Here is a 27,254-nt window from a genome sequence, read left to right as displayed (position 1 = left end):
GTGAAATGTTAATTAATATCACTCTTTTGAAAAAGAAATATTTTGTGAAGGATTAAAGATTAGTGTCCTTGAGGATTTGTGGTTGTGGTCTTCTTACCTGGCCTCCCACTTGGTTTGGCTAATGATGCCCAGTCTGCCGATGGCTCCCCACCCGGCTAGCCACGCCGCTCTTTCCCGATGCCTGACCCCGACTAGACCACTGCTCCCCTTTGGACAATAACCCCGTGGTTTTGGACGTACGATCATGTGTGCTTTCCAGAGGGACGGAATTTGCGGCGGATAAGTGTTGTTTCCATGATATATTTTCCGGAATTGCACCCTGTGGAGGTAAAAAAAAGGGAGAAACCATTATTTTCTCAGGTTTTTTGTAGCACATTGGGTACTAAAACATGAGTGTTTGAAAACAAAATACCTTGCAAAGTGAGATATTTAATGCCATTTACCAGCACAGCAGGGGAGAACGGGATTGGTAGTCATAAAAGGTGGTTTTGCAACCAACAGAGGGCAGTAATCATTTCATTATAAAGCTCTTTAAGACTCTTTTAGGTGTATATGACTCCAAAATATGTTTTGCTATTATTTTAAAGTCAGTTATTGTAGCATTTTAATGAGCCTTTAATTAAATGATGAGTCAATTAATTTTTTTTAAGCTTTTCACTCCCTTTTAAACTGAGTTTTAGTGTTACTATTAAAAAGTACAAGGACAAACCAACAGTTTAGATACACATTCAGTAGCTAGGCTGTTATTTGTTATTTTCTAGCCAAAAAAAACCACAACCCCGCATTGAGGAAGGTTGTCACAAAATCCAAATATCTTTGGTTTATAATAAAATACCAAGAGTTCACAAAGGAAAGTCTATCACTAACAATTAATGGTCTCTTTAATTAGGGAATGACTGTTCTAAGACGTGTTGACGGGAAGACATTTATGAAAGAGTAAACAAATGTGGCCTTGAATTCCATTTGGTGCGCCAAGCTTGTTGGGAACGGAATTTTAATGGGCATTGGGGCTAATTAGCTTCGATTAGAGCCTGACCGGACTGCTTTCGCTGCGTCTCGGAGGGAAACAGACAGGAAATAAGTCACCCGCCAGGCCTGCAGATGGGCGTGCCATTGCGGTCACTTCCTGCTCCAAGTCACCGAGGGAAGGAAACATTAGGGTGGCAATATTCTCCTTCTATGGTCAGCGGGCTGTGCTTTGCACTGTTGTTCCCTGCTGCCTGCAACGAGACACTTTTGCGTTGTGTTCCGAGTAATAAGCAGTGTGTGTAAAAGCTTTAATCCTTATAATAGCTGGCAAATGTAGTGGGAACATTGACACCCACATTTACACAAAGTAAGGGAAAAGGAACATCAGGCTGCTGAAAAGTTGCAGGCTCAGCATTTGTTATAAGTGCAAAAATTATTGAATGAACTATGGGGAGAAAAAATAAGGCCCTGTTATTGTGATTTTTGTGATAACATGGGTACAGAAATAGGATTTGAACAAGATGACTTTTGTGATCCTTGGTAGCAAATGCGTGAACAGAAAAATTTTGCATCCAGAATAAACGTTCTCAGGCGTAAGTACAATATGCTGGCGAGTATGAGAACATGTCCACATGTGGCTTTGAGTCAATATTTGGTTAAGAGTAACATCAGCCCAATATAAATGCTGTTAATGTGTCCCAGCAGAGCAAAGTCACTAAAAGTTTTGGCGGAAGCCCACAGCGGCTCCTGTTCACGTTTATTCAAGAAAACGACGGCACCCAATTTCTTCATTCATTACTACTTCAAAAGTAATATATACATTGTAAATCCCAGAAAATAATTTTTTTTTTGTGGGGATTAATATTCACCAGACACCAAAAGCAAAAAGATATTAATTATAGTGAGAAGATGAAATGGTGAAAAACAGACTAAATGTTAACAAAGCATTTTGGCATTTTTTTAGTAAATACATATATTTTTAACATAGCATATTAGCAATTTATCTGTAAATAAAAACTAAAAAAAGACAAGCAAATGTGTTTGATAGTCTGGAAAAGACAATTAACAGAATTACTCGCAAATATCAGTTTTTTCTCTGGTAAACAATGATAAGTAATAATTCTTAAATAATAGATGGACTTACCAAGGCATATATCTCAAATGTATATCCCATGCATGAGTGGCCATTTCAAATAGAAGGCTCTGCAATACCCATTATTTTGCCAAGAAAAACCTGTCTGCCCTTTGTTCCACATACAATTCATAAGAATAACTTTGCCTTGCCAAACGAAACTATTAAATGACCGCTTCCAATACATAATATTGTTGAATTTAGATAATATGTTTCCGAAAAATGGATGGTCATGCTTGTGTAGTCCAAATGAAAGTTTATGCAGAACCCACCTTGAACCTACTTTTGCGGTACGCACCGACATGAGAATCCTGCTCAAAAGTTGTATTCCAGACGTAGACAGTAGACTTTGCCTCTGGTTTTAGACTCAACACGGTATGTTTTTAATCTATTTCTCATTAGCTGTAATTATATCTCATTTATATAAGCATGATGAGGTTTCCTGATGCCTAAATGGACTCAAGTGCCATAAGAAGTAGAGCAAATGCAGTTTTTGAAGTTTCATGTTAAGTGAGCTATTTTAGTTACTACACAAGTGGGTTTAATTATGTATAATACATCGTTCTAATCTGTTTAAAGGAAAGACATGACTTCAGCAATGCAAATAATGTTCTGCATCTGACTAGACCAGAGGTTAAAATAGTTTCCCCAATAATCAATGATTGTTGCGGTCAGGCTGGCTTCTTCTTAATGACGATTGATTTGGGATATCTACAACTTTCTCGTCCCCTGGTTCAGTAAATGGACAGAATTTCCTAAAGTTGAGAACAATAGAATTGGCCTAGTTAGGATCAATTTACGTTAAACCACATTCATGGAGTCTACATATAAGCTCGTAATATACAAGCCTCCTTTGTCAACCTTTGACACTGCAATCACACACTAATCCCCCCCATCTCCCACTGTCCTGACTGCAGCTGTATTTATCCAAACCTCTAGGGAAAATGAACGCAATAGAGACCATCGAAAATGCGCCAAGGCGAACATTATTGGCTGCACTGAAAGAACTACAGAGAAGACTAACGATGACCACTATTTGAACTGTGTTTTTCTTGCAGTCTGGTCAATTTACGTCGCTAACCGCCGCAATCTAAATCAAGTGGCCACTTTGTTGCTCCAAAAAAAAAAAAAAAAAAAACAGGATGAACATGGTTCCATCAGGACTGCAATTCAAGCAATTAGGTTTAGGAAATTCCCCAAATGCACAATTTACTAAATACTGAATGAAAGAGGCAAGATGGGCAGTACATCAGGTCTGAGGTGAATGACATCATCTGAGCCACAAAACAGGAGGAGGGGGTTCATTTTGAAAACCTATCTAGTGGCTCCAATGTAACCAGAACCACTCCAGAATGACTGATGTTAGATGGAGGTCAAAAAGAGGAGACTAACTGAAAGAGAAAACATTGGCTGCAGCTCATACAAAGTCTGTCAGCATCCAGCTAATGAATGATTTGTGGTCAAGGCCATGTAGTGAAGATGAATTGGCAGGATTCCGCAGGATTTCTTTAAAGGTTTTAATAGCCAATTATACAAGAATTGGCATTATAATTCAACATTCGATCACTCTACTGGCTTAACTAAGCAATTGAGAGAGAAGTCTGTTTGAGAATTAGTCATCTGGCAGTAGATGGCAGATCTGACCTCAGTTGACACTCTGTCCTTGCGTTTTATGCAATCAAGCCAGTCTAAAAATTCATTTTATTCTGAATACAAAATCAGAGCTTTGGAGACCAGTGGATATTATATAAACCATGTCGTTATCAAGAGGAAGTGGCAAAATAGGGGCAGTGTAGCAGTGATTTGTGAGGTTGTAAACCACTCAGGCCAGGAATTCATTCCCATTCTACCACTACCCCCACAGTTTCCGAGACTGTGTGCATACCTGCATTTATTTTAGAGCAAAAGTGCCTTTAGAGTTACATTTTTGCATCACACGCTTTGCGTATACTGACAAAAAAACTAATGTCTTTTGTACCATTATCCCCTATAGTAGTAGACTATCCGTTTAAATCCTACTTAACCATTTGGAGTTATGTAGTCTACAAATGTGTTTTGAAGATCTGCTGCACAAAACCACAACTGGCCAGGTTTTTACAAAGTATGGAATCCAGAAGTTCTGGGTACTATAGGAGAACCTATGGCTAACCGCAAGTAATGCCTCATTGACACAAACTTTCAAGTTGAACGGTGTCTCCGTGGGATTCATTATATTTGATTGGCAGCACCGTAATTTCACCATAATGCGATTTTAAATCAAAACACCATAGTTGTGCAGGCTTTTAACTCTTTAGGATTTGTAAAGTGTTCTGAATGACCCGAGGTTCAGAGAGAGGTTTTTTTTCTGTGGCCACTGTGACTCCATAGGAGAGGGAGTAATTCTTCCCTGAATTCAGTTCAGATGCTTGCAATGTCAAAGCATTACTAGGAAAAATATTTGTAGTGCAGATACATTTGAATGTACTATTTCCTCCAATACAACATCCATCAAAGGATAAGCCTCCTGAGCTGTTGTGAATGGAATATTTGGAGATTTTGATTTAATGACATAATATTGTCTTGGTAATCATTTAAGGAAAGAAAACTAAAACTAATTAAAATACTTTAACGGCAAAATATGTTGAGTCCACATGTGTACCTGTGTTCGTTGCGAGTACGAGCGGTTCCAGGACTGAGAGGTGACAGGTGCGTGAGGAACTGTCCTTCCCAGGGCTCCTACTACCACTGAGGGAGACTTGGCAGTTCCACCACGATGGAGCACTGATTCCTCAGGTTCTTTGTCATTGGCCCGCATATATATCTGCAAGCGCACAGAGGAATCATACATCATGCAACACCAACATCCAGCTTGTTTAAATACTGCCATTTTTTAGCTCATACTTACATCTTCAGAGGTTGGTTTGACTCCCCTTGCAGCAGACACAATCCCATCCGGTCTCAGTCCATGGCTCCCAGATTCCTCAGAGACGACCGTTGTTGCCAGATACGCTTTCCATGTTTGTGCGGTTTCCAGCTCATCCTCAGAACCCTGATCCATAATCTCCCCCCCACCCACTCTTCGTCTACTCTTCTCATCAGATGCAATGCCTTTGTTCTTCCAGGTGCTTCTCATAGTTACATTCTTCGTGTCTGGTAAATGCTCTTCCTGGGAGTACTGCCTATGATTTTGGTTTTGCCAGCTGCTGAAGGTGGAGGGGCTATTTGATCTTTCAAAGGCAGAATCCATGTCGTTGAGGTCAGCTGAGTTTGTGTCTGGTGATTGGGGGCTAAAGTTGCTGCGTTGGTAGGCCGTGGGCCTCATGATTTTCTCCACCCGGGAGGTGCTGTGGATCCTGGACTTGGATGAAGAATCATTGTGGTTATCCGCTCCATAGTCCTGGTCGTGGCTTGGCCGTTTTGTGATATCGCTCTTGGGGATGGAGATTTCGTAAGGGATGGAGACGCTGCCAAGGTGTTCACTACTAGGGCCTGTCCAATGAAAGTGAACAAAATAATCACACATTTGTATGCAGAATGCACGCATAGGATGAAAAAAAGAGCATTGCATCTCTTAAGTTGCAATAAATACACACATTGATGCATTCATATTGTTCCGTGATGTAGTTTATGACTAAAATGGGTGCAGATTAAATACATTTGTTCCCAATGCAAATTAACCTTTAAAGAAGCCTAATAAATCACCACAGGGTTGAAATATTGGGACATGGTGATCCCTAAATCCATCACGGAAGAAATTAAATTAAGTAAATGACGGATAACTTACCGATGAGAAAGTTACTGGTGGATGTGTGGCGTTCCTTGGCGGACAAGGGCTCACTGGACACACTGCTGCAGCGGCTGCTGGTTCTGGAAGAGCTAGCGTCGTTGGGATAGAATGTTATACTGCTGGTTATTTTATTGGGGTTGGTCAAAATAGGTTTGGTGGATATTCTGGGCTTTCCATTAGCTGCTAAGGGTTCTGAAATCATCATTTCTTTCCTGTCGATTTCAATAATAGCAGGTTTGATGATGGCCTTTGACGTCCGGGCTTCACGCGGGCTGCAAACTCGCTGAACTTCAAGCCCAGATGTGTTACCAGTACCTCTTTCAACTAAATTTGCCCTGCTGTGGAGTTCTTCATCAAATGAGCTCCTGGCGGAAGAGCCCTCTGAAGGGGAGTCCTTGATGTGGGAATATCTGGAATATCTAGAGGTTGCAATCCAACTGTTTTGGGTTGTAGTAGTCATTTCATTTACAGTCTCCGCTTCGGAGGGCTTTGAACCAATTGACTCTGTTTCTGAAGCAGAGGAATGACCCTCAGATCCCTGGTCATTTGGCAGCAGTTGATTGACATTGGATCTGTAAGCTTTGTATGATCCATTGGCCTTAGACAGGCTGTAGGAGGCAGACACTGAATCTTGAGCTGGGTCTATCGATTCCTGGTCTGAGGTCTCTAGTGCAGTGGTACTGCTCTCAGGCACAATGTCGGAGCTATTCGATTCACTGTCACTGCCTCCGTACAATTTAGACATTTTTTCTATTTTGCCCTTTTTGCTATCCCCATCACTCTGCCTGTGGACCGTCTTCAGGGGCTTGTGGTCATTGGCCGCTGGGGGATAGCGACTGAGAACGGACACCTTTTTAAAGTCACTGGAGGGTGTACTTAAGGAACTATACATGACTCCCTTGTATGCCCTTTCTTCAGTTCCTCTGCTTGTTTCTTTTGTTACATTATCTGATGAAACAAAAGTATTCTGGGTTTTGGGTAACCTCCTGCTTTTGTGTGCAGGACTGACGGTTCTCTTGGCAGACATTGCAGAAGTCTCCTCTGAGCCGGTGAACTCTTTCATCCTCAGTTTGTTTTCTCTTTTGTGCTGTGGAGAGAGATCTCTGATCCTGTGCTTGGGGGAACTCGGCTCTGTGACAGATGCAGCACTGCGATACTTGGGCTTCTCTTGCCTGAAATTTCCCTTTACAATCTCTTCATTCTCAGCTTTGCCATTCTCCAGATGCTTGGCAGGGCTGTTGGGGCAGATGTTAGCACTTCCGTTGCCTTGCTTATCCACACTGCTGATTCCGTTTCCTCCAGTCCCACCTTTACTGCACAGCTGCGTCTTGAGCTGTTCCACCTGCTCACTTAGTTGGCGAGTCCTATTGCGTTCCATCTGGAACTTTTCGTGAAGCTCACCATTTTTTGACTCAGAGCTTTTCAAGTCATCCTCTACAACCTCCAGCTGTTTGAGGCGGTTCTTAAGCCGTTCCACTTCCTGTGTTAACTCTCTTACTTTGTTGTCCTCCTCGGGTGACCCTGCGAGTCCGCTGTTCTTCTGATTCTCCGATTTGTTCAACAGGCAGATGTTGTAGTCGAGGCCTTTCTTACGTCCAGCCAAATTAGTGGTGTGAATACCTGTGGAAGACAGCTCCTCTTCAATTCTTGTCCTCATGAAGTCTGCCCGACCAGGATCTACTGACATACCAAGGCGCTCAAGTTTCTCTGTGAGCTTTAGAATGATCTTCTCATCTTCTCTTTGTTTCTCTCGTATCCTTTTATGTTCATTCTCAAAGGTCTGGCGGAATCCTTTGAACTTGTCAAAGTCAGCTGCTAAAGCTTGCTCTGCTTTTTCCAGTTTGGCCTCAGAACCCTCCAATTCCTTTAAACGATCTTTGAGCGCCTCCAGCTCAGTAGAAAGCTTCCTGGTTAAGTTTTTCTCTTCATTGAGGCTGAGACAGAGCTGACTACAGTCTGATTTGCTTTTCCCAAAGGCTTCTTCCAGTTTCTCTAGTTCCAACATCCTCCGCTGTAGATGTTCAATCTCAGCCTTCAACTCCAATGTTAGGTTTTCTTCCTCCTCCAGTTTCTCTCGGACCGTGCGACAGAGGTCTTCCGCTTTGCGTACCTCCTCATCTTTACCTTGGATTTTCAAGAGTCGTTTCCTCAGGGCCTCTACATCAGCAAGCAAGGATGAATTACTTCCTTCAGCTTGGATGATCTTGTCCTGTGGGGCAAAATTCACACATTGACTACATTATTTCTCGGCTAACTTTAATTCTCCAAACACCTCTTATTTTAAAAGTCAACCATTACTAACCTGAATGTCAAGCAACTCATCTTCAGACTTCTGCAGCTTGTTAGTGGCTTCCTCCAATTCATCAAGCCGTCTACTCAGACTTTGTAGCTTGTGCCGCTGGTGGCGATGTGTCATGTCAGACATGCTTACCACGTCTATTTTATCGTTTTCCTAGCGTCTTGTGTTATCTTCAGGTTGTTTGTGCATTTGCAGAGGTCCACATTTGTTTTGTGATGACCAAGTCAAGGTCGAGGTTAGGTAGTGGCTGGTGTCAAATTGTCCGTAGTCTGTGATTTGTTGCACTGGTTCTTAGTGGTGCTTCAAGACGATAAACTTGCATCAGCTTGACATTTGGAGATTAGCATCTAAAAAGGAAAGTGAGATGAAAAAGTGCTTTTAGTCATGGCATATCCTCATAATATAATTCTATTCCATTTGTTATCCCAAGAGTGAAGTAAGTTAAGACACACACTGTAATAGTACAGTGGTTATTTTCTCCTTTGTTATTGAACCATCAAGATGTGTGTTCACCTTGCTTTGTCCTTTCAACGTACTGCGGCAGGGGGTGGGGATTCTTTAATGCGCTAGTGTGGATGGGGGTTTGGACATGCTTGTACAGGTTGCTCCTACGCACATTAGTGTGCCTGCTGCTAACATTGATTTTTGCTCGCCTCCACAATTCTGCTGACAGCGGCATTTCTCAATAACTCAGGCCTTTACAATCTAACACCCCTCTGCTCAAACACACCCATCACCACAATGTCAACATTACCCCCTCTAGCAACATCGATGAATACTTTCTGGCAACATGGTCAAGACTCAAGTCTGTCTTTTTATTTATTAGAAAGTAACCTGCAAAGACCAATATTGCATCAATTGTATGAAATAATTGATGAATAATAATCAACAATGATTAATTAACTGTGAAATATGTAGTACAGTAATCCAAATCCATATCCAAGAACAATAATGGCACGTAAGTGATAAAAACATTGACATTGTCACTATTATTTAGAGTGCAAACATGTTGCCTCCAGTTTAACAAATCTGTTTAGTCTTTTGAAAACCACAGGTGAGACAACGGATATATTAGAGCATCCCCATTCAGAAAATATTTAATACACACTTCGCAGTTTGCAGACCCCAGCATGACACCGATTAGTAGCACAGAACAGGCCGTCTGTCAGCAGATCCTCCATAAATCAAACAGTCTGAGCTTTTGTCTCATGCAAGATTCAGGTGGTGGGCTATCCTGCTCCAATTACCCCCCTGTATTCTTTCTTTCATTTTACTAAGCAGGCACGGCTATTGACCATCAGCCTGAGGGTGGGATAAAACATCTGCACACATCATCACTTATCAACCACTCCCAAACTCCCCTTTGTGTCTTCCCTCAACTCGTGTTCAAAGGGGGGAAAACCACTACAAATAAAGACTGCCATCTTGATGTTGTTTTAAATTTGGTTAACGCTTCAAAAAAGATCCAACACTGCAGTAAACAGTTCGTGGGGCCAACATGGTTTACTCCTGAATTACTTTATGTACTTTCCGTTGTTTAATTTGGTGTGGGAAAAATCTACTCGCCGCACAATTTATTAAACATCTTGTTGAACACAAAATTAAACACTTTGAAAAGGCAATCTGGCACCGATTAGGTTCCAGAAAACAAAAAAGGCAAGCTCAAAGTGGCGTGCTTATTCGAATGATTCTGCACTTTCATGAGGTTTGGCGGTTTAAACTAGCGGTAATCGGCAAAGCCTAAGAAAGGAAATAACAGTTGCACACTACCAAACAAACTATTTTTTCTGGTCACTGTGGTTTTATTATTTTTACTCCCAATACTTGCATCACATAGAATAATCTACACTGATGTTGACGATTCAAAGTGTAGAATACAAAGGTGTCTACTACAGTTTAATTGTGGGAAACCTTATTAGTTAGAGTAAGACTATGATTTGTAATTTATTTCAAGGTCTGATTATTGAACCAGAAATGTTTGGTCACAGTTAAACAGAGTTTACCGGCATATCTATTGGAAAATTGAGTAAAAAGCCAATTGGCATCCAGGTATTCCAGCTCTATTGTGAAATTTTGGAAAATTGGGTGAAAGCCAATTGGCATCCAGGTATTCCACCTGTATTATGAAATTTGAAAGTTGGAAGACTGTCCAACAATCGAAAGAAAATCCACAATGGCACAAGTATAAAGATGTTCCGGATGAAACTAAGACGTTGAGAAACATCTCAACAAAAGATAATGTGAATGAAGACATCCACTGACCAAGATCTGGTCTCATTGTGCCTTTTCTTTCACTGCATGCTTCCTTTCCTGCCTTCTTCACTCCCTCATCTCTCCCCAGCATCTCTCACTTACACGCACACCAGCACGACCAAGGGGGCGCTTTTAATGGGCAGCGGCGCGTGCAAAACGACTTTGGCAAGGGCCCACCTCTGCCAAACCAATCAACATACCTGAAGCATGATTATCACGGGACTGGGCCCTCATTAGCAACATTTATGACAGGAGAAAGATTAACTCATTGGCTGCCTCTGAAAGCATTAGAAGTCCATTGTCGTCAATGGCACTGAAAAATGAGCTTTCAAACCCCAAAGTCGAAAAAAAAAATTGATATCTATACTTGTCAGTTGGAGCCTGTAATTTCCACATTTTCACTTTTTTTTTCTTGGAAGCAACAGATAATACACACACTGGCCAAGTATAAAACTTTTTTTCCTATTTTCTTCTTCTACAAATCCCTGAAGATTGATAAAATCAAATGAAAATAAAGGAAAAATAAATAAAAACATAGTAATAGGAGCAGATAATAAGACAACTTGAAATAATAAATAGGCAATTAAAAGTCAAGTAATAAAAAAAGTCTGATCAGATATAGTAGTATATCAAAAGATACGAAGACAAATCCTTAAGTTGTCGAACATGCTAAAAACAAAACAGTACTAACCATATTTTTTCTCTAACCCCATTTGTTACCCCTCAAATACAAATACAACCATTATAGCCCGCCCCCACACACCCGAACAATGTCATTTCACCACCGAGACGGTGACAGAAAAGTCAACATCCACAAGCTAAAACTGCTGCAGTTGCTTTCCTCAACTGTAAACGGAAAATGAGACCATGACTCCAAATTTAGTACTTTTCGCCACATTATACCGTCTAACAAAAAACTCAACTCTGACGCAGACACATTAAAAAAGGTACCACGGATCGGATATTGAGGTTCCCAAGAGAAGAGGGAATTTTAATAAAACTTATTGGAAAGACAAGCATTTCTTTCTCTCACACGCACAAAGTAGAAAAATGGCACACCATATCATTAAAAGGCTTTAGCCACTCTTTTCCTGCTGCCTTTCTTGTACATTCTGTTCTTCCCACCAAAAGGCAGGAGGGGGAAAAAAATAGTCCCTCTTGCACTTGACATGAGCAACTTGCGGCTTTCAAACTCTGTTGCCTAAAAGATGTCGGTTAATAAAGACTCCAAGCTAAATAATGTCCACCGCATCTTCATGTGCGGGATGTTTGCCAGTTTGGCCTTGCAAGTTTTGTGTGTGTATGTGTGTGTGTGTGTGTGTGTGTGTGTGTTTGGGAGAGAGATGCTGGCGCAGCAATAGAAGCCACAAGATGGTGGAGAGCTGGTGCTTGGCCTGCATTTTTCAAGTTTTTCCAAGAAAGCGAAAACAAAGCAGCCCATAATGTTCGGCTTGTCGTTTCCTGTGCTGTCAAGTACCGTGGGTCCTGCACACCGAATCTCGGGAAAGAAATTAAAGGCTGCTGTGCATTTAAGCAGAACAGTGGGTAGCAAAAGTCACGGAGCTTGCTTCGTGTCTGTGCGGCTATTTTACATTGCTCCGACATTATGTGGGAAAAATATGTTTTTAGGTTTGCAAAGTTTACTAAGATCACCATTCTATTCTAAAGGGTTCTTTGGCGTGTAACAACTAATTAAGTAGAGTGCAAACTGTCTTTTTTTTTTAACCTGAAATTTTAAATATAGCATGGAGAAATCAATAACCATAATAAAATGACTTTAAAAAGTATATATTTAGGGTTTGGTAAAAAAAATGCAATTAAAAAAACATTTGCTACCTTTTTTTGTCATTTTGGAAAAAGTTTAGGTCAAAAATATCTCTAAATGGTTCATCCACTAATAATAGCCCTCATTAGAACTACCATATGGCTAGCAATAAAGATGAGTTTGACAACCCTGCTGCTATAGAGTATAACATGGATATGTATAAATAATAACGTATGGTGCTAATCATGGACAATTAAACGATTCTGATCATTTTACAAGTGCGAACAGTTTAGCTTTGTTTGACGTGTCCGCACTATAAACTTTTATGAGAATGTCAGCATTTGGCAGACACTCTCTCGTCTTGGCTCAGTAAGATTGAGCGTTTTTTAGGCCCCCTAACACGCCCACCATGTCTTTTTGCTGTGCTTTAAAAGCAACCCTGAATCCCATATGTGAGGGACAACCAAGAGATGATGGAAATGAAGGAAGTTAATAAATGGCAGGAAAAGGATTTAAGTTAAAATCTATCATCTCCGTTTTGACTTTTCTGGGAAAAACTGTGTATTGAAATTACACACACGGAAATACACACACAAAAGTTGAGTTTTGGTCATGTATTTTGATAATAACTCTCTTAAAAACTGTCTTGGAAAGTTGAGATTCTTCAATGAACCTAACAATTCCAAAAAATACTCTATTTAATATAATAAAAACATTTTTTTAACGATCTTACATGTCTTTTTGTACTTTTACACTCTATTATAAAATGACTCTTTGACAGAACCACTGGTTCGCTATTTAAAGCTCCTGTGCACTTACAGCTGTTTAAGCACTTTTGACGATTAGCAGACGTCGGCTAAACTTCTGCAACGATCCAAGCATGACGCAGAAAAATAAAATCTTGCTGCATCACCGTTTAACGCTGACATGATAATGTAGCAAAAACGACGACACCCATTGAGCCGACACACTGTCTGGTTGATTTAAGCGAGGCAGGAGTTGTGAGTCATAAAGTATACAAAAGTTCTATATATTGTAACAGAAGTGAGAACGCTTGCTTTTATTCTAAATTTGTAAAGCAGGCCTGCAGAGTGTCAGTGACAACTGCAAGGCGAGCCAGCCAGAATGGAGAAAAGTAGCCAGTTGCCACCAAGCGTACAAATGCATTAGACAGCTTATCGAAGTGGTAAAAGAGATTTATCGTGAAAACTGCTACCTCACATCCGTTTTTTTTTTCCTCCTTCGGCATACACTCTTCCCAGATGTGCTGGAAGACAGAGTGTGAAGGAACTGACAGTAAATCAAGCGTCAAGTACGTCTGCGGTTGTAGTACGGCAGGATTGAAACAAAGTTCATTCAGATCCTTTATTCCCATTGGTCTGGAAAACAAGGACTTGGTGATTCAATTCATTAATTATGATGATGATATCCAATTGATTTTTGACGCTAGATATTTCTGCAGTCCTCCTAGCTTCCGTACCAATAATTGGTGTCAATCTCAATCCAAGATATGAGGGATTATCACCATGATACTTGAATCGACACCACCAAATTTGGCAACCCGTTTGGCTCTTAAAATGATGCCCATCCACCTTTTGCTTGGCTCATTTTCTGCACTCTCTCCCCACACTTTGGCATGAGATATTTATTGCAGCTCCAGAAGAAAAAGAAAATGCCGTTCAAGGAGGCCAAGGAGTCAAAGCAAGAGAGCGAGTGTGAAAGAGAGTCAAAGGGAAACGTCTAGCTGAAGCTAGCCCGCAGAATGCAGAGTAGGAAGCTGCCTGAGTGGATTACTGCAGCAGGAATGCAGCAAGCGGCTGCAGAGAGGGGACGGGCAGGGGGCCAAAATGATGACGTAGGATAGATAGGGACAGGCGTATTAGGACATTGTGCCATTTTTAAAGGAAGTGTCAATATATATATAAAAAAAAAGTTGTTGTTGTTCACTCTCTGGAAACATTTTCTTCTAGATTTAAGAATGTGTCAATGGGACGTTTTTGTTGGGAAAGCATTCTTCACACCAAATGGAATGAGCAATAAAAAGTGACCTGCTGCTTGAAATCTTTTAGGGCTCATGAAGTAGAGAAGCCAAATGCATGCCAGAAATAAAAAGCAGAACATTGACAAACACACTGGAATCTAACTTGCAACCACCACAACACCATGTCGGGTGGTCCAACTGTCTGTTCGCCGAAATAAATAAAACAATGTGTACTGTGCTACAGGTATAACATGCATTCAGTGACTTTAAATGATCCAAATCTGAACTCTAAACCCCTTTTTTATTCTCAGTAAACTTTTGCACACAATTCAAACGTGGGGTGGACAAATTGCTTTTAACCGTTTAACCTTAGCAGAGGGCTGCCCTCTGATGAGTGACTGATTTAAACCACCTATCTGAAATGTAATCACAGTAATTATGAGGGCCCACAAGAAATAATTACGTTTACATGTTGACAGCTCAGATGGATGACACTGTTGATACATAGCATTTTGGGTTTACAACAAAACGACGCCTATAGCTTGTGTGTTCCGCTCAAAAAGTCATTTAAAGTAATGTTCTATGGAAAAGTCCTTTAGTATATTCGCCCCTTTGACACCAAAAAACACTTTAACACCTTGCAGTGTGGCTGTAAATACAGTAGAGTGTGCAACTCCTGTGCGCGACACTCGGCAACGGGGAAGGAAGTTTGGCGCCGGCATTTGTGCCCGACAGGAAACACACTTGTGCAGAGAGCCGATCGGAAGCACACGAGAGTTGAGGAAGAGGAGGTGGAAGAAGGGGGCGAGGTGGGGTTTCTGGGCAAAGGACGTCGAATATAATAAGAAAACTAATCTTTGTGAAATAGACCAAGATATACTTTATCTGGTATAACGTTTTAGTTCTCATGTGTGTTTCTAATTCAAGATTTTTTTGTCCTCTTCTGCTTCTTGCTGTAATTTGCAGTCAATGGGTTAGAAAGGGATAAATGGTAGACATAGTGGAATGTTACGTGTATAATTTGAATGATAGCAATATAATCATACACATGAATTATTCAGACATTTTTCTTTTCTTTTTTTAAAAATTAATTCCAAAAAAATCATCCAATTCCTTTAAACTGGAAGGAATGGCTTAGATTTGTCATCTTTTAGTGTCATTGACCATGCTAGACATCTAATAGATTTTGACTGGGAGGGTTAGCAGCGATTATTCACTGCAACTCTCCCTCAGTCAAAGTGGATTGGACATCAAGTCCTATCAGTGACTTCAATGACCATCGTATTAAGGGTTAATGAACTGCAGATGAGTGGAAGGCAGTAAAACTCACATTTCGGACACATCTTTCTTCTACGACATGTCAAGCTTCTCTTCCCAGCGTCTCCATCCTATCATTGGGAACAAACAAAAAAACAAACAAACAATGTGATTAGAAAAAGAGAAACAATCCATCTTTCAACGTAGTCCATTTTGCTTGTATTGGTTTTTGATCTTCAGCTGAGGGGGCGACAATAATCTAAGCGTACAGTAGAAGGTTTGTGGGTTTGTGATGGTGAGGAGTCACAGTAACGTCCAGGGAATGGAGAAGTTTATGGTGGGCTTTGCGCTAGATTCATGCATGAGCAGACAAGCCATGTTTGGCCGCAGCAACACAAGGCCCTATTCACTTCTCTGGGAAGGCACTGGCACGCACGCACATGCACAGACACTATTATCATAATCATAATCATCAACAATGACCCAAGAACCTTTTGAGTGCCTCAAAAAACACAGACACACACACACACATAGTGCAGAAGACAAGCATTCCACTACAGTAGCATTCCATATGTTTGGTTAAGCACAGAGAATCCAGATTTAGGACAGCAGTCTGGACTGAATTAAAAGGATATGTACAGTGGGGAGAAAATAGGCAGAGGAAGGAACATCAAATTATCCTCAACGTTTTGTCCTCAATGAAACTTCGTATCCTAGTCGGGAAAAAAATAGACAGAGAAAGGTGGTGAAAATTGGGAATTTGTTACAAAATTCTGCCAGGGTTTGAAGCACGTTCCAACAGACATGCCTTCCTCTGTAGAGTTTGATTCTGGCTTGCGTGGATTTTATCCAGGTTTTCAATGGTTTGCTCCTACATCCCAAAAGCCTGCACGGTAGGCTATTTGAGCACTTCAAACTGACTATGTGTGTGTGTGTGGATGTTAGTCTCTATGTGCACTGCCATTGTATGGCAAGCAATTCAAGGTATATTCTGCCTGTTGTTGGCCTGATTGGATCCAGCACCCCTTGATTCTAGTGAGGATAAGCGGCTTGGAAAATAAATGTATTACTACCTCATAGACTGCTACTGACTAGACATCCAATCCATCTTGACTGGGACAGATGGCAGCGACCATTTGCCGCCAGCCAATGAGTTCCTTGTAAAAATTTGGATTCTATCCATTACTCCATTTTCTTTGTGCTGTATTTTGTTTTTTTTGGGGGGGTGTTCACACTACAAGCATGCTAAAGAGCAAGGCAAAACGGCCTACATGGTTCTGTTGGCCAAGTAGACCCTGTTTGTATGGGCACCCATTTCCGGAGCGATTAACAGGATGTGTTTGCGCACTGGGGGTTGCGGCTTGGAGAGGTCTTGGGTTGTTTTGTCTGCTGGTGGAGGAAAGGAATGCTCAAGTCAAACAAAGTGAACAGGATGCCTTGCAAGAGGCAAGGATGACTGTGAGAGAGAGCAAGCATAGGGGAGGGGAAAGGACGGCGAGAGACAGGAAGTTGTCCAGAAAGTTGCAGACAAAAAGAAGAAAAGAGGAGGCTGAAGGAACAGAGAAAGACAGGGAGCTTAATTTTTCATGTGTTGAACAGCATTCCTCCTTCTCTTGTTGCTATTTGCATTCCAGCATAGCAGAGAGGTGGAGCGACAATTTCGTTGACAAGCTGTCAGATAGAAAAAAAAAACCATTGAGTTCTTCTCACTTGCCTGTAAACTGGCAGAACCAGTTATATCTAACAGCTCTACATGTTCCACAAAAACAAACTCAATGCCACACACAATCACTGTGTTTTTAAATACATACCTTACAATATTTATTTATTTATACAAGACTATTGCTACAGAGAAAAGTCCAAACATGCCAATTTGGCATCTGGGAAAAAGGCCAAGAGTTAATATCTAGAAGAAAAAACTATTAACATATGTACTTCCCAATCCCCCCAATAAAAAAGCCCATATCCTTATGTGAATATTGTCTGAAGAAGATCTGGTCCGGAAATGTCTTCAGATTACAATAAAACAGTCACATTGTTACTCTTTAAAACTTTTGTTTAGTCTACTACTTGAACAAGTCCTCCCATTGTCTGACACATTTTGGGTAAAAATATCCACCAATAAACTAGCCTTTGCATGTAAAAAATCCAAGGGATTCTTGAAGTTCTTACCACAGAGGGGCATTTTTCAGGTCATTGTAACCATATCAGATATTGGCTATATCTATAAAATCATCAGCATATATGGTGCCACCAAAACTGTAATTGTCTGACTAGATTCCTTTGCATTACCAAAAACCTTCGTTATTTGAACATATTCCAGGACAGTATTATGGAAGGATCTGGTCCTCTTTTGTTATTTAAAAAAAAAAAAAAATTCAATAGCCATTTTATGTGTATATTTTTGAGTTATAATTTCTTTAAAGGCTGTTCTATTGGTGTACTGTTATCCCCTCTTTAGTTTCAAAGTTCAGCTGCCTAGCACTTCCTTGTGCTGTTGATGGGCGAGCCGGACACTACCCAGTGAGCCATTCTTTGACTGGCAGAGCAGAATTGATAGGCTACTATTGTTTCCTTTTAAGGTCAATTGTGTCTGAAATGCTTGGCATGGCTGGGAGTGCAGATGCGGCTTACTTGCCGGACAGATAAAGTGCTAATTCAACAGCATTCTTCAGCATCCTACGCACCTGGAGTGTGAGAGGGTAGGGTTGGCTAATGCACGATGAAAGCACTGTTGAAAGGTGTGAATGCCATTTCAAATAAATTGGATGTATTTTCCGACAACTACTTAAAATACAATGGGTCAGTTTCCGTTAAGTATTTTTAGTAGTTAAAACACATAAACAAAACCGTAAATGTAAATAGTTTACCTTAACAAAGTTGTGCATAAAGGCAGTGGACAAACTGGATAAATGAACTGAACTATAACAGGGGAGAAGGGAGTGGAGGGCAAAACTGGCCTGGCTTCACAAATAAACTCAGATGCTGGGAGAAAGGGAGGAAACGGGCTGAGGTTGGATCATAAAATATGCTTGGCATTCCACAATGTGCCACAGTGCAGAAACGAAGCTACGAGGCAATCTAAGAGTTCTATATAGGATTCCTGTGAGGCTCCAGGGACTGAATGTGTCCACATGAACGTTCCTTTCTTCATTAGCTCAACAAGTGTTGCCGTGTTTTACTAAAAGCACTTTCCACTGCAAAAAATGTTTGCTAATAACTATGTGAAGTTAATGATTAACTTGTTTTTCTACAAACGCATCACCTGGCTGGATTTAGGGTCAAATGTCAACAAGCCAGTGGATATAGTACAACTACTATAATGGTAAATTCTACTGTAGCAGAAGAGATAATCCTTAAATCTGTGGGCAGATGAGACTCACATTATGTTAGAAATACAATTACATTTAAAAAAAAAAGGGTTGACATTCTTAAGCCAGCACAGCCAGAGATTGTTTGACTTCAATGGATAAATCGTGAGAATAAACCGCAAACGCATTGCTGGTATGTTACGTGTAAGACTTTCAGTTGCATGCAACGAAAATAAAACAATAATTTAAAAATAGCAATGCAAAAAAGAGGTACTGGAAATTGCCAAGTGGTCATTGACAGTAACCATCTGCACCACACTTATTAGAGTAACTAAAACAAGGCATGCAAATACTTTGTAGAAAGAGGAAAATAGATTTATTACTTCAATCACAGCACAAATAAGGGTAATGTTATTTAAAGTAAGAAAAGCGAATAATTTTCACTATGAGTCACTGTGAAATGCTGGTTTGGACCACTGTTAACTGCTTGAGGCTGTTGTCTCGTGAGCCATTGATGAGCTGTTTGTGTTGCGGTTTTGGGTCTGCTAGACAGACTTTTGAGAGTTCCCAACAGCGTCCAAGATAAACTGCTGCTTCAGGAAACAGCCCTCAGACACTTGCCGTCAAAATGACTTGCATAAAACAGGCTGTCTTTTTGTATTTTCTAAGCGATGCTCCTGATGGCTAAAATAGTGCAATGTACCTGTTGCATAAAAATTGAACAAAGCAGACTGAAACAAAAATCGCATGGTAACAAAATTTCCATTGAATTGGCAAAATGTGTTGAAAGAAGATTGAAGATCTAGATTCAAGTGCATGTTGGCATACTCTTCTCCAAAATGGCCTTAAATACTGATTCATGCCCTTCGGATGAACCCGACTTCTGCTGAGCCTTGCACCGTTTCTGACTTCCAAAACAAACTCCTGCCAACCACTGTCGCGTCAGTTAGTGCCCAACTGACTGCAAATAACAGACTAAAGCCTCATATATCCCTGAGGAGTGAAGCAGCAACTGTAGTCGTGGGGGGTGCTCAAATAGAGATACTATAATACCACCAGGTAAACCAACCAACCAACCAATCAAAAAAAACTGTAAGAATGGTCAAGTCAGTATCCAAGAAATGGAAAACCTGCTGTATTGTGTATATTTTTAAGTCAACATTTTGCATTTTATTGATGTTACTTAGGGTAGAAACATGATGGGCCAATCTGTGCCACTGACAGTTCAAATGGATTGGACATCCAATGCAAGTCCTTTCAAATCCAACTAGTGCTAGACTTTTCTTTCTTAATAAAGTCAAAATCATCATCAATGGGATCACAAGACCAGCTGTAGGAACAATTTGACATTCACCTCCCTTCCTCGTCTGTTAGGTTGGTCAAATCCTGGAGGAATGCATCTTGAACCAGACTGGAATGGCTCCTGAAATATGCCAAAAATGCTCCGAACCCTCCCCTCTACCTCTCTTTTAGAGAAGATATAGCTCTGTTCGGTTCTCAGCCCACCCTGTTTCCCCCCTTACAACCCACAACATTCCTGCGCTGTACACTGCACTGAAAGCACGCACATTTACAACACACGGATCACATAGACAATGTTAAGAACATTAGTAACGAAAGTTTCCACCCAGCTGACCCAGACATGCCTTTTTTTGGATAGGCAGTTCGGATTTCTTTTCATTAACGTCCAAAAATACTCCAGGGCCAAGTGGGAAAATAAAAGGAGGGTGGACAAGAAAAGCAGGGGGTCCATTTTCGGAAGGCCTATCGTAAGAGACACAATTCTTTCAGATCTTAATAAAGGGACAGAGTAAATTACAAGAAATGTCTTAACTGTAGCACTCACAGTTAAAATTCTTACACTACAGTGCCTTCCTTCTAAATGCTTATGAAAATAGTTTACCAATACCATATTTAAGAGAAAAAAAACCTGAGAACAAAATGTCAAACTAAAGTTTTTTTTCTTTTTTTACTGTTCCCACATTCTGACTGTATAAAAATAAAAACATTAAACTGCAGGACACTCCAAAAGACACCAACTAGTAGAAGAATCTTATTTGTCAGCTCACAGATCAAACTCCAACCAAAAGGGCAGATTAAACTGGGATCGGCCTGATTAAACATTACTTTTTATCACCTTCTGTTCAGGATATCCGCCAGCATAGCTTTAACAATTTAGTATATGGACCTTACAGTTGTGAGATTCGATTTCCTGGTGTGTTTGCGCATGACAATTTGCTGATTCATAAAGTAGCAAGGTTTTTATCAATGACTCATATGCAGGCTTTTTCAAAACAAATCTAATTGAAACTCTTGAAGAGACATGAAATAGGACAACAGAAGCTATACCCTAGACTGGACTGTGAAACTACAGACACTTCAAGAATCAGTGCAACAGCCGGAAAAAAATGTCAAACACATGCTAATAATCAGCCAACACAACCACAAATATTAAAGAACATTCTAGTGTGGCATCTTTGGACTTGACACTGACTATGTGTCAGTTTCTGTGCGACAGGCAAGATGATAGAAGGTAGGGGAGCTAAACACAGACCAGATGATGATGTTCTTGGGTTACACACTATAGTTCATGAACCTTCACATGGTCCACAGCAGGACGTCAGTGCTCGAGTTTGTGGATCACAATGGGTGCAACTGGTGTTCATAAATTACCTGAAATATGGAATTAGGAAGCAGTTTAGAAGCTTGGCTCATGTCACCATTACCATTACATCCTTGTGAGGGATTCCCAAGAAATTGAGATATCAAAGCACTGAAGACATCTGTTTAGTCATGGTTCACATAGTAAAATATGGACGTGATACTTTTGGCAAATAACTTTGCTATTGTGGAACCATTTCCACATTAACAAGATCTTGACCATAACTTAAAATCATCAATGGATCCCATTTGATTTTTAGAATAATAATACCTGTAATTAGTCCAGTGAAGTAAGTGTATTAAATGAGTTAATTAGATTTTTGGGTTTGACATTAAAAATAATTATTCTTTTGTTCCAGTCTTATGTTTTACGTTGTTGGCGTACACGGTTTGAGCTTTTGTAGAATTCTCTTCCTCCTTTGTTCCGCCAACAAGTAGTGAGAACAAGACTTTGTTCGCAAATAGGAAGTGGATCGTCACTGATTTGGAAATGTTTCGGTTTTGGGGTGAAATACGTAGATCAATGCTGTAAGGTTTTTGAAATATGACATGAATGGAAATTTGCGAACCCTACTTCAACTCCCACTTGAGTCCATTGGCTATCTCTGATGTGCATTTGAAAACACTTGACGGCTCTTAAACAATGTGGAAGGAGGACTTTGTCAGTTGCCAACAAGTTTGTAGTCCCACACCTTTATGCCTTCTTCCTTATTTAATGTCACACCCATTTAAATGTTTATGAGAATATCAAGTGTTATTTTAAATAGTGGTACATAACAATCACGCAAACAGATGTTGAAATAACTTCTTACCTCTTTTTAGCCGTGGGAATTTTTTTTCTAAATCAGATGCTGGGGTAAAGCACATAGTCTTCTTGAATTAAAAAAACATTTTTTAAATATTTGCCAAGTTGACAAGCTGGCCTGTGTGTCAACGAGTGGAACACAATGATTTTCCTGTTATGCAGCATGAGGCGGAGTGTCAGTTGTTTCATATTTCAAAAGAGGCTTCAAATGATTTTCCCTAAACTTGATGACTCAGAATAGTCAGCATATTTGTGGCAGAGGCCTGGAGCATTCAGTGATAATTAGCTTGCAATCTGCACTGAATTAAGTTTGCAAGATCTTTAGTAGGTTTATTTGAAAAAAAAAACTTCTAATTGAAGAATATTATTTTCTAATCTGTCTTCTTATTGGTGTTTTTTTTTTTACAGATGGAGTAACCTAAAATCAGATCTTCCGGGATTTTGTGCCGACTAGAAGGTTCAGCATTTCAGCCAATGGCAAGGACTTTGGAAGAATGACGAATCACCATCATTGGCCATAATGAGGAGTTTGTTTTGCACATTTTGGGAGACTAACGAGACAAGCTTTATTCACTCTTTCACACGCAAGAAATGTACTGTATAAACACAAGCCGTTTGATTTTCAACAAGGCATTCTTATATAACTGTATATGAGTATAGACTTGTTTGGATAATGCCGTTTTTTTTCCTTCCCAGATTGCAAAATCAGTTGACTTAACTAACACCCAATGGAAAGTGGATAATCAAGCAGCACTGTATGACTGGTTACCCACTTTTGGAAACATTGTAAACGATATAGTGCAGGTAAATTATATGTATAAATCAGTTGTGTGTGTGTGTGTATGTTACTTTGAAGCTGAAATATACTCGTGGGTGATGACTTGCTGACTCACTGACATCATAGCTCCTAGTGCTTGAAGATAGATTTACATGGGTGAGCACCTTTCCAAAGTACTTTGGCATAAACAGATACCATAAAGAGTTGAGGTAGTTTGAACTCCAGCTGAAATCCCAAGAGTTTCACTGTGAAACTTTAGATAAAGAAGCCTGGCACGTTAAAGTGATCATCGTGTATGCAGTATTATAGAAACTAGACTATGTAGGTCATTTTTGATTGTTACTAGAACAACTGGATCTCAAAACAAACAGTGTTCCATATGCTTGAATGACATAAATGCAGCACTGCTGCTATTACAAGCCCGAACATATCGGTCAGTGCTGCACCTTTTAAAATCATAACAATAAAAGCAATACATCATGTGTCATCAAATATGGGTAGGGCCTTCACTCAGGCAACCACCTTCTTGAAAGTAAGGATGAAGGCTTTCAGAGGATACATGTTGTATCATGTAGAAATTATGAAACAAACAGTGTTATAAAAAGAGTCAACCAAACCATGAACATTATTACCCTGAGGTTGATACATAAGCTTTGAATAGTCTCAATAAAGTTGGTACTTTGTACAGAGCTTGTCAAGAGCCAAAAAGTAAACCTTCAAGAGTGTGATAGTGTCCGTTCAAGTAAAAGTCGTCCACTTTAAAACATACTTAAGATTCATGAATGCTATTTCAAGGAGCTGTTTTGTAATGTGTAAAATACCTCTCACTTGATAGGGAGGCTCTATCCCTGAATGATCAGGTTAACCAGGTCCTTAACTAAAAATAATTCGCATGAGACGATGCAAATTCAATGTGCATTACTCATTGCATTTATTATTGAGGTTAGAGTACATATTACACTGATAATTTGCTGACCTTTGTACTCTAGTTCCATTTAAAATTTAAAAAAAAAAACCCTGATACTTCAGCCTTTTTTTATGGGTAACAAGACCAATCTCCCCATAATAATTTCCGGTTGAGTTTCAATTAAAATAAACAAAAAAACTAAAAAATAACCCTCATAATCTTTCTGTTTGGATCAGTTGATATCAACTGTAATTCCACACTAATGTGACCATCTTCCACTAGTAGGATGGGGTCTGTGAATAAACCCTAATGTATGGAATGGCAGTATCATGACAGCTGACAAGTTCCATTGGGCAGTCCCAGCGGTTCAATTCAGCTAAGCAGAAAGCCTCAATACTTTTTATTTAATCCCCAGGAACACTCATTTAGCCACTTTATAATCCCTGAGGTCAACAGCCTAGTCTGATAATTACCCTAACCGGACACCCATAATGAGTCGTTTTTGGTTTCCTTCATAGCACTGCATGCAAGTTTCATAGAATGGTTGTGGGCCGAGTGGAAAACAAATTACGCGTGGTATATCTTAAACCATGAAAGAGGAGAAGAGGGGTATGATTATTCCTTTTGCGGAAAATTACAACTGCAAAATCATATATTAGCCAACCTTTTTGTCTTCTAGTTGAAATATCAAGACAACTCTGCCATTTAAAAGGCATGTACATCTTCTGGAGACCAAAAGGCTCAAAAAAAGACTATTAAGGGTTCCACCAAAAATAAATTGAAGATGGAGTCATTGGATTTTAGTAATTTTGCAGCCTGGGGTTATCCATCACACCAGATGCTGACATTACCAAGATTCAATCTTGGGGTTCGTGGGATGCCGTGTTGCTAAGTTAAAAGTGCATAACATAATAAAAACATCCCACATTCATGGGTTCTGTGTAAAAGTAAATATCTTTTGATACTATATTGATTTGTCAGTGTTGAGAAACGGCTATTTATCTAAGTATATTTTCCCTCATTAATGTCATTGCAATCTGCAAAATTTAAATGGTGTCAACTGAAATTCTTCTTGGTGAGTATCAAATTTTAAATTCAAACAAATCGGAGTCAACCATTTTTCAGAAACCTCAAAAAGTTGGAACAAGTGAGTGTATTCCAAAGACCATAGACACATGAATAATTTTGCTACTGCTTTTGATTTGGCTTAGACATATCGTCTTGAATTTCAAAAGCTCCAAGTGTAATAATCCTCCCCAAGAAGCAATCGGAAACCTTTTCACTCTCACTCAAGTGTAAATATACATCCACGCTCATGTAGATTTTGACTGCATGAAAAGAGGGTCTCAGCAGGTTTGACCTACAACTGCTTTTCGAGAAAGTCCGTAATAGTTTAATTCTTGCTCACCTTCATGTTCGAAACAGGTCAAGGCAGGTTTCTACCACCTCAGTCGCTCCCTCCGCAGTGTTTTTATGAGCCACACATGTTTTTTTTTGTACATTCTTCTAGTTAGAACAACTACCTACAGTATTCTACTCCTGAAACACTATTGGTACCACAGTGCACACAATGCAGTGTTTTTCTTAAAGCCACCTTTGGTCAGAAGCATTCACTAGACACAACTCATGCAATTACCATAGAAGCGTGCACATTTGTGTGTGTGTGTGCACAGGCTCATAAAAACACCAGACACATTTAAGTGGGTCCTGGAAGGGCTGCAAACTGATCACAACTGATTATGTGTTCTTTATAGTCACTTAAATACATCTTTGTTGAAATATTCCCAACATTGTATGTTGAACTTATCTACTCATAACATTATTCATTCATTTTCCTTTCTGCTTATCCTCAGAAGGTATCCATGGGGGTGCTAGAGTCTCTCAGCCAACTATGGGCAGTAGGTAGGGATCACCCTGATTGATTGTCAGCCAATCGCAGACCACAATGAGAGGAACAACCAATCATGCTCAGACCCAGTGACAATTTAGTGTTAAATAGCCTACCATGCACGTTTTTGTCACGTGGGAGGAAACTGGAGTACCTGGAGAAAACCCACAGAGGCAAAGGGAAAACATGCAAATTGTACAGAGACAGATCAAAACACACCGGTATACATACTGGTGACATGATGCATAACATGTATTTTTGTTCAAAGTATCAATATTGTATTATCATGCTATTAACTAGCTTTGTTTTATTTTTAGATTGGCAGTAAACCTAACTGGGCAGTAGCAATAAACACATTGAAGCCTCTGTTTTGAATAATAGTTAAATATTTTCCAAACAGTCGCGTGTATTGACATGAGTTGAGTCATGTTTGTGCAACAGTTTAACACTTGTATCTCATTTTTATTTACAGATGAAAGCAAAATATTGAAACTTAGAAAATCTGTCAACAGTCTGACATCACTGTTACGCTGAGAGCATACATGTAGAAGAGTCTAATGAAAAAAATACATTGATTAAAAAGGTGGTAGATGTAGTGCCAACATGATGCTCTATGCAGCCATCAAAAGAGCCACTTTTGGCTCCCGAGCCATAGGTTCCTGATTGCATTGTTGCATTATACCTAGTTTGATGTCGAATTCGCCTTGAAATAGCCTTTAATATTATTATGAAAAAATAAAAGCATAGGTATCTGGGATGATAATGTCTCCAACAGATGTAATTCATCAATCCAAATGACAAGAATACATTGTTAATTATTTTTTTTCACTTTTCTGCTTGTCCAACATGATGCGGTCCAGCTGTGTGACAGCTTCCTGTTGAGTTGTGATTTGTAGGACAAAGCCAGCACTTTCTCGCAAGTTTCTCTTGAAGATCATCGAAATATTCAGGTAACTTAAAGAGATCAACGTTTTGTAAATATATTTGATCTATGTTTATGAGTTTTTGTTCCGGATGGACTAAAAAAACAAACAAACTAATGAAACAAACACGTACTTGGACCGGGTACAAAGTCTGCCAAGTGCGATTTTACTGCTTTTCATCCAGGTTATTTGGAATATTATACAATTGAGAACGTTTGAGGGTTATATAAAAAGATCTGATGATCTTTTTAGGAATCCTCGACATCAATTTAAGTATGTTTAAGGAGATTCTCAACTTCGATCCAAAGACCTGTCGTTGTAATAGTGAGTCCATTTTATAAACGCTAACGAATATGACAAACACGCCACTGAATCGGGAATTAAACTGCTTCTTAGTGACACTAAACGGCGCCTTAAGGATACATCGAAACACCTGGACGCCCTAAATCGCGTTTAAACCCGACCGAAGAAGGGTTGGCGGGGTAAACTTGCCGCAGTTTAACACTTGTGCCGCCCCGGCACATGTTAGCTCATGTCCGCGAAAGCAAACGTGAGGCGA

At 39.9% G+C, this 27,254-nt stretch overlaps 2 protein-coding genes across 6 annotated transcripts in view; one reads left to right on the top strand and one right to left on the bottom strand.

Moving 5' to 3' along the window:
• The window catches only part of luzp1 (leucine zipper protein 1), a 30,854-nt gene that overhangs the window by 3,009 nt on the left and 591 nt on the right, over positions 1–27,254 (bottom strand). Inside the window, exons 2-8 of one of the 2 annotated variants that reach the window (XM_077731088.1) lie at positions 16,694–16,808; positions 15,496–15,553; positions 8,170–8,513; positions 5,865–8,076; positions 4,986–5,569; positions 4,740–4,901; positions 98–319 (exon numbers count right to left, since the gene is read on the bottom strand). In XM_077731088.1, coding sequence (XP_077587214.1) covers positions 119–319; positions 4,740–4,901; positions 4,986–5,569; positions 5,865–8,076; positions 8,170–8,292 — 3,282 coding nt within the window. In that variant the 5' untranslated portion in view covers positions 8,293–8,513; positions 15,496–15,553; positions 16,694–16,808 and the 3' untranslated portion in view covers positions 98–118. The remainder of the gene's footprint in view (positions 1–97; positions 320–4,739; positions 4,902–4,985; positions 5,570–5,864; positions 8,077–8,169; positions 8,514–15,495; positions 15,554–16,693; positions 16,809–27,254) is intronic. The other variant, XM_077731087.1, reaches the window with a different exon arrangement.
• The window catches only part of pacrg (PARK2 co-regulated), a 142,858-nt gene continuing 142,132 nt past the window's right edge, over positions 26,529–27,254 (top strand). For 2 of the 4 annotated variants that reach the window (XM_077731101.1, XM_077731103.1), the window contains exon 1: positions 26,539–26,722. The gene's annotated coding sequence lies outside the window, so the exon portion shown is untranslated. Of the gene's footprint in view, positions 26,723–27,254 lie in introns of all 4 variants that reach the window. The other 2 variants (XM_077731099.1, XM_077731102.1) reach the window with 2 other exon arrangements.

This window comes from Stigmatopora nigra, chromosome 13 (genome assembly GCF_051989575.1).
Source record: "Stigmatopora nigra isolate UIUO_SnigA chromosome 13, RoL_Snig_1.1, whole genome shotgun sequence".
In the NCBI taxonomy this organism is placed as follows: domain Eukaryota; kingdom Metazoa; phylum Chordata; class Actinopteri; order Syngnathiformes; family Syngnathidae; genus Stigmatopora; species Stigmatopora nigra.
The sequence above is the reverse complement of the archived record's forward strand: the minus strand, read 5'-3'. Positions and strand labels throughout refer to the sequence as shown.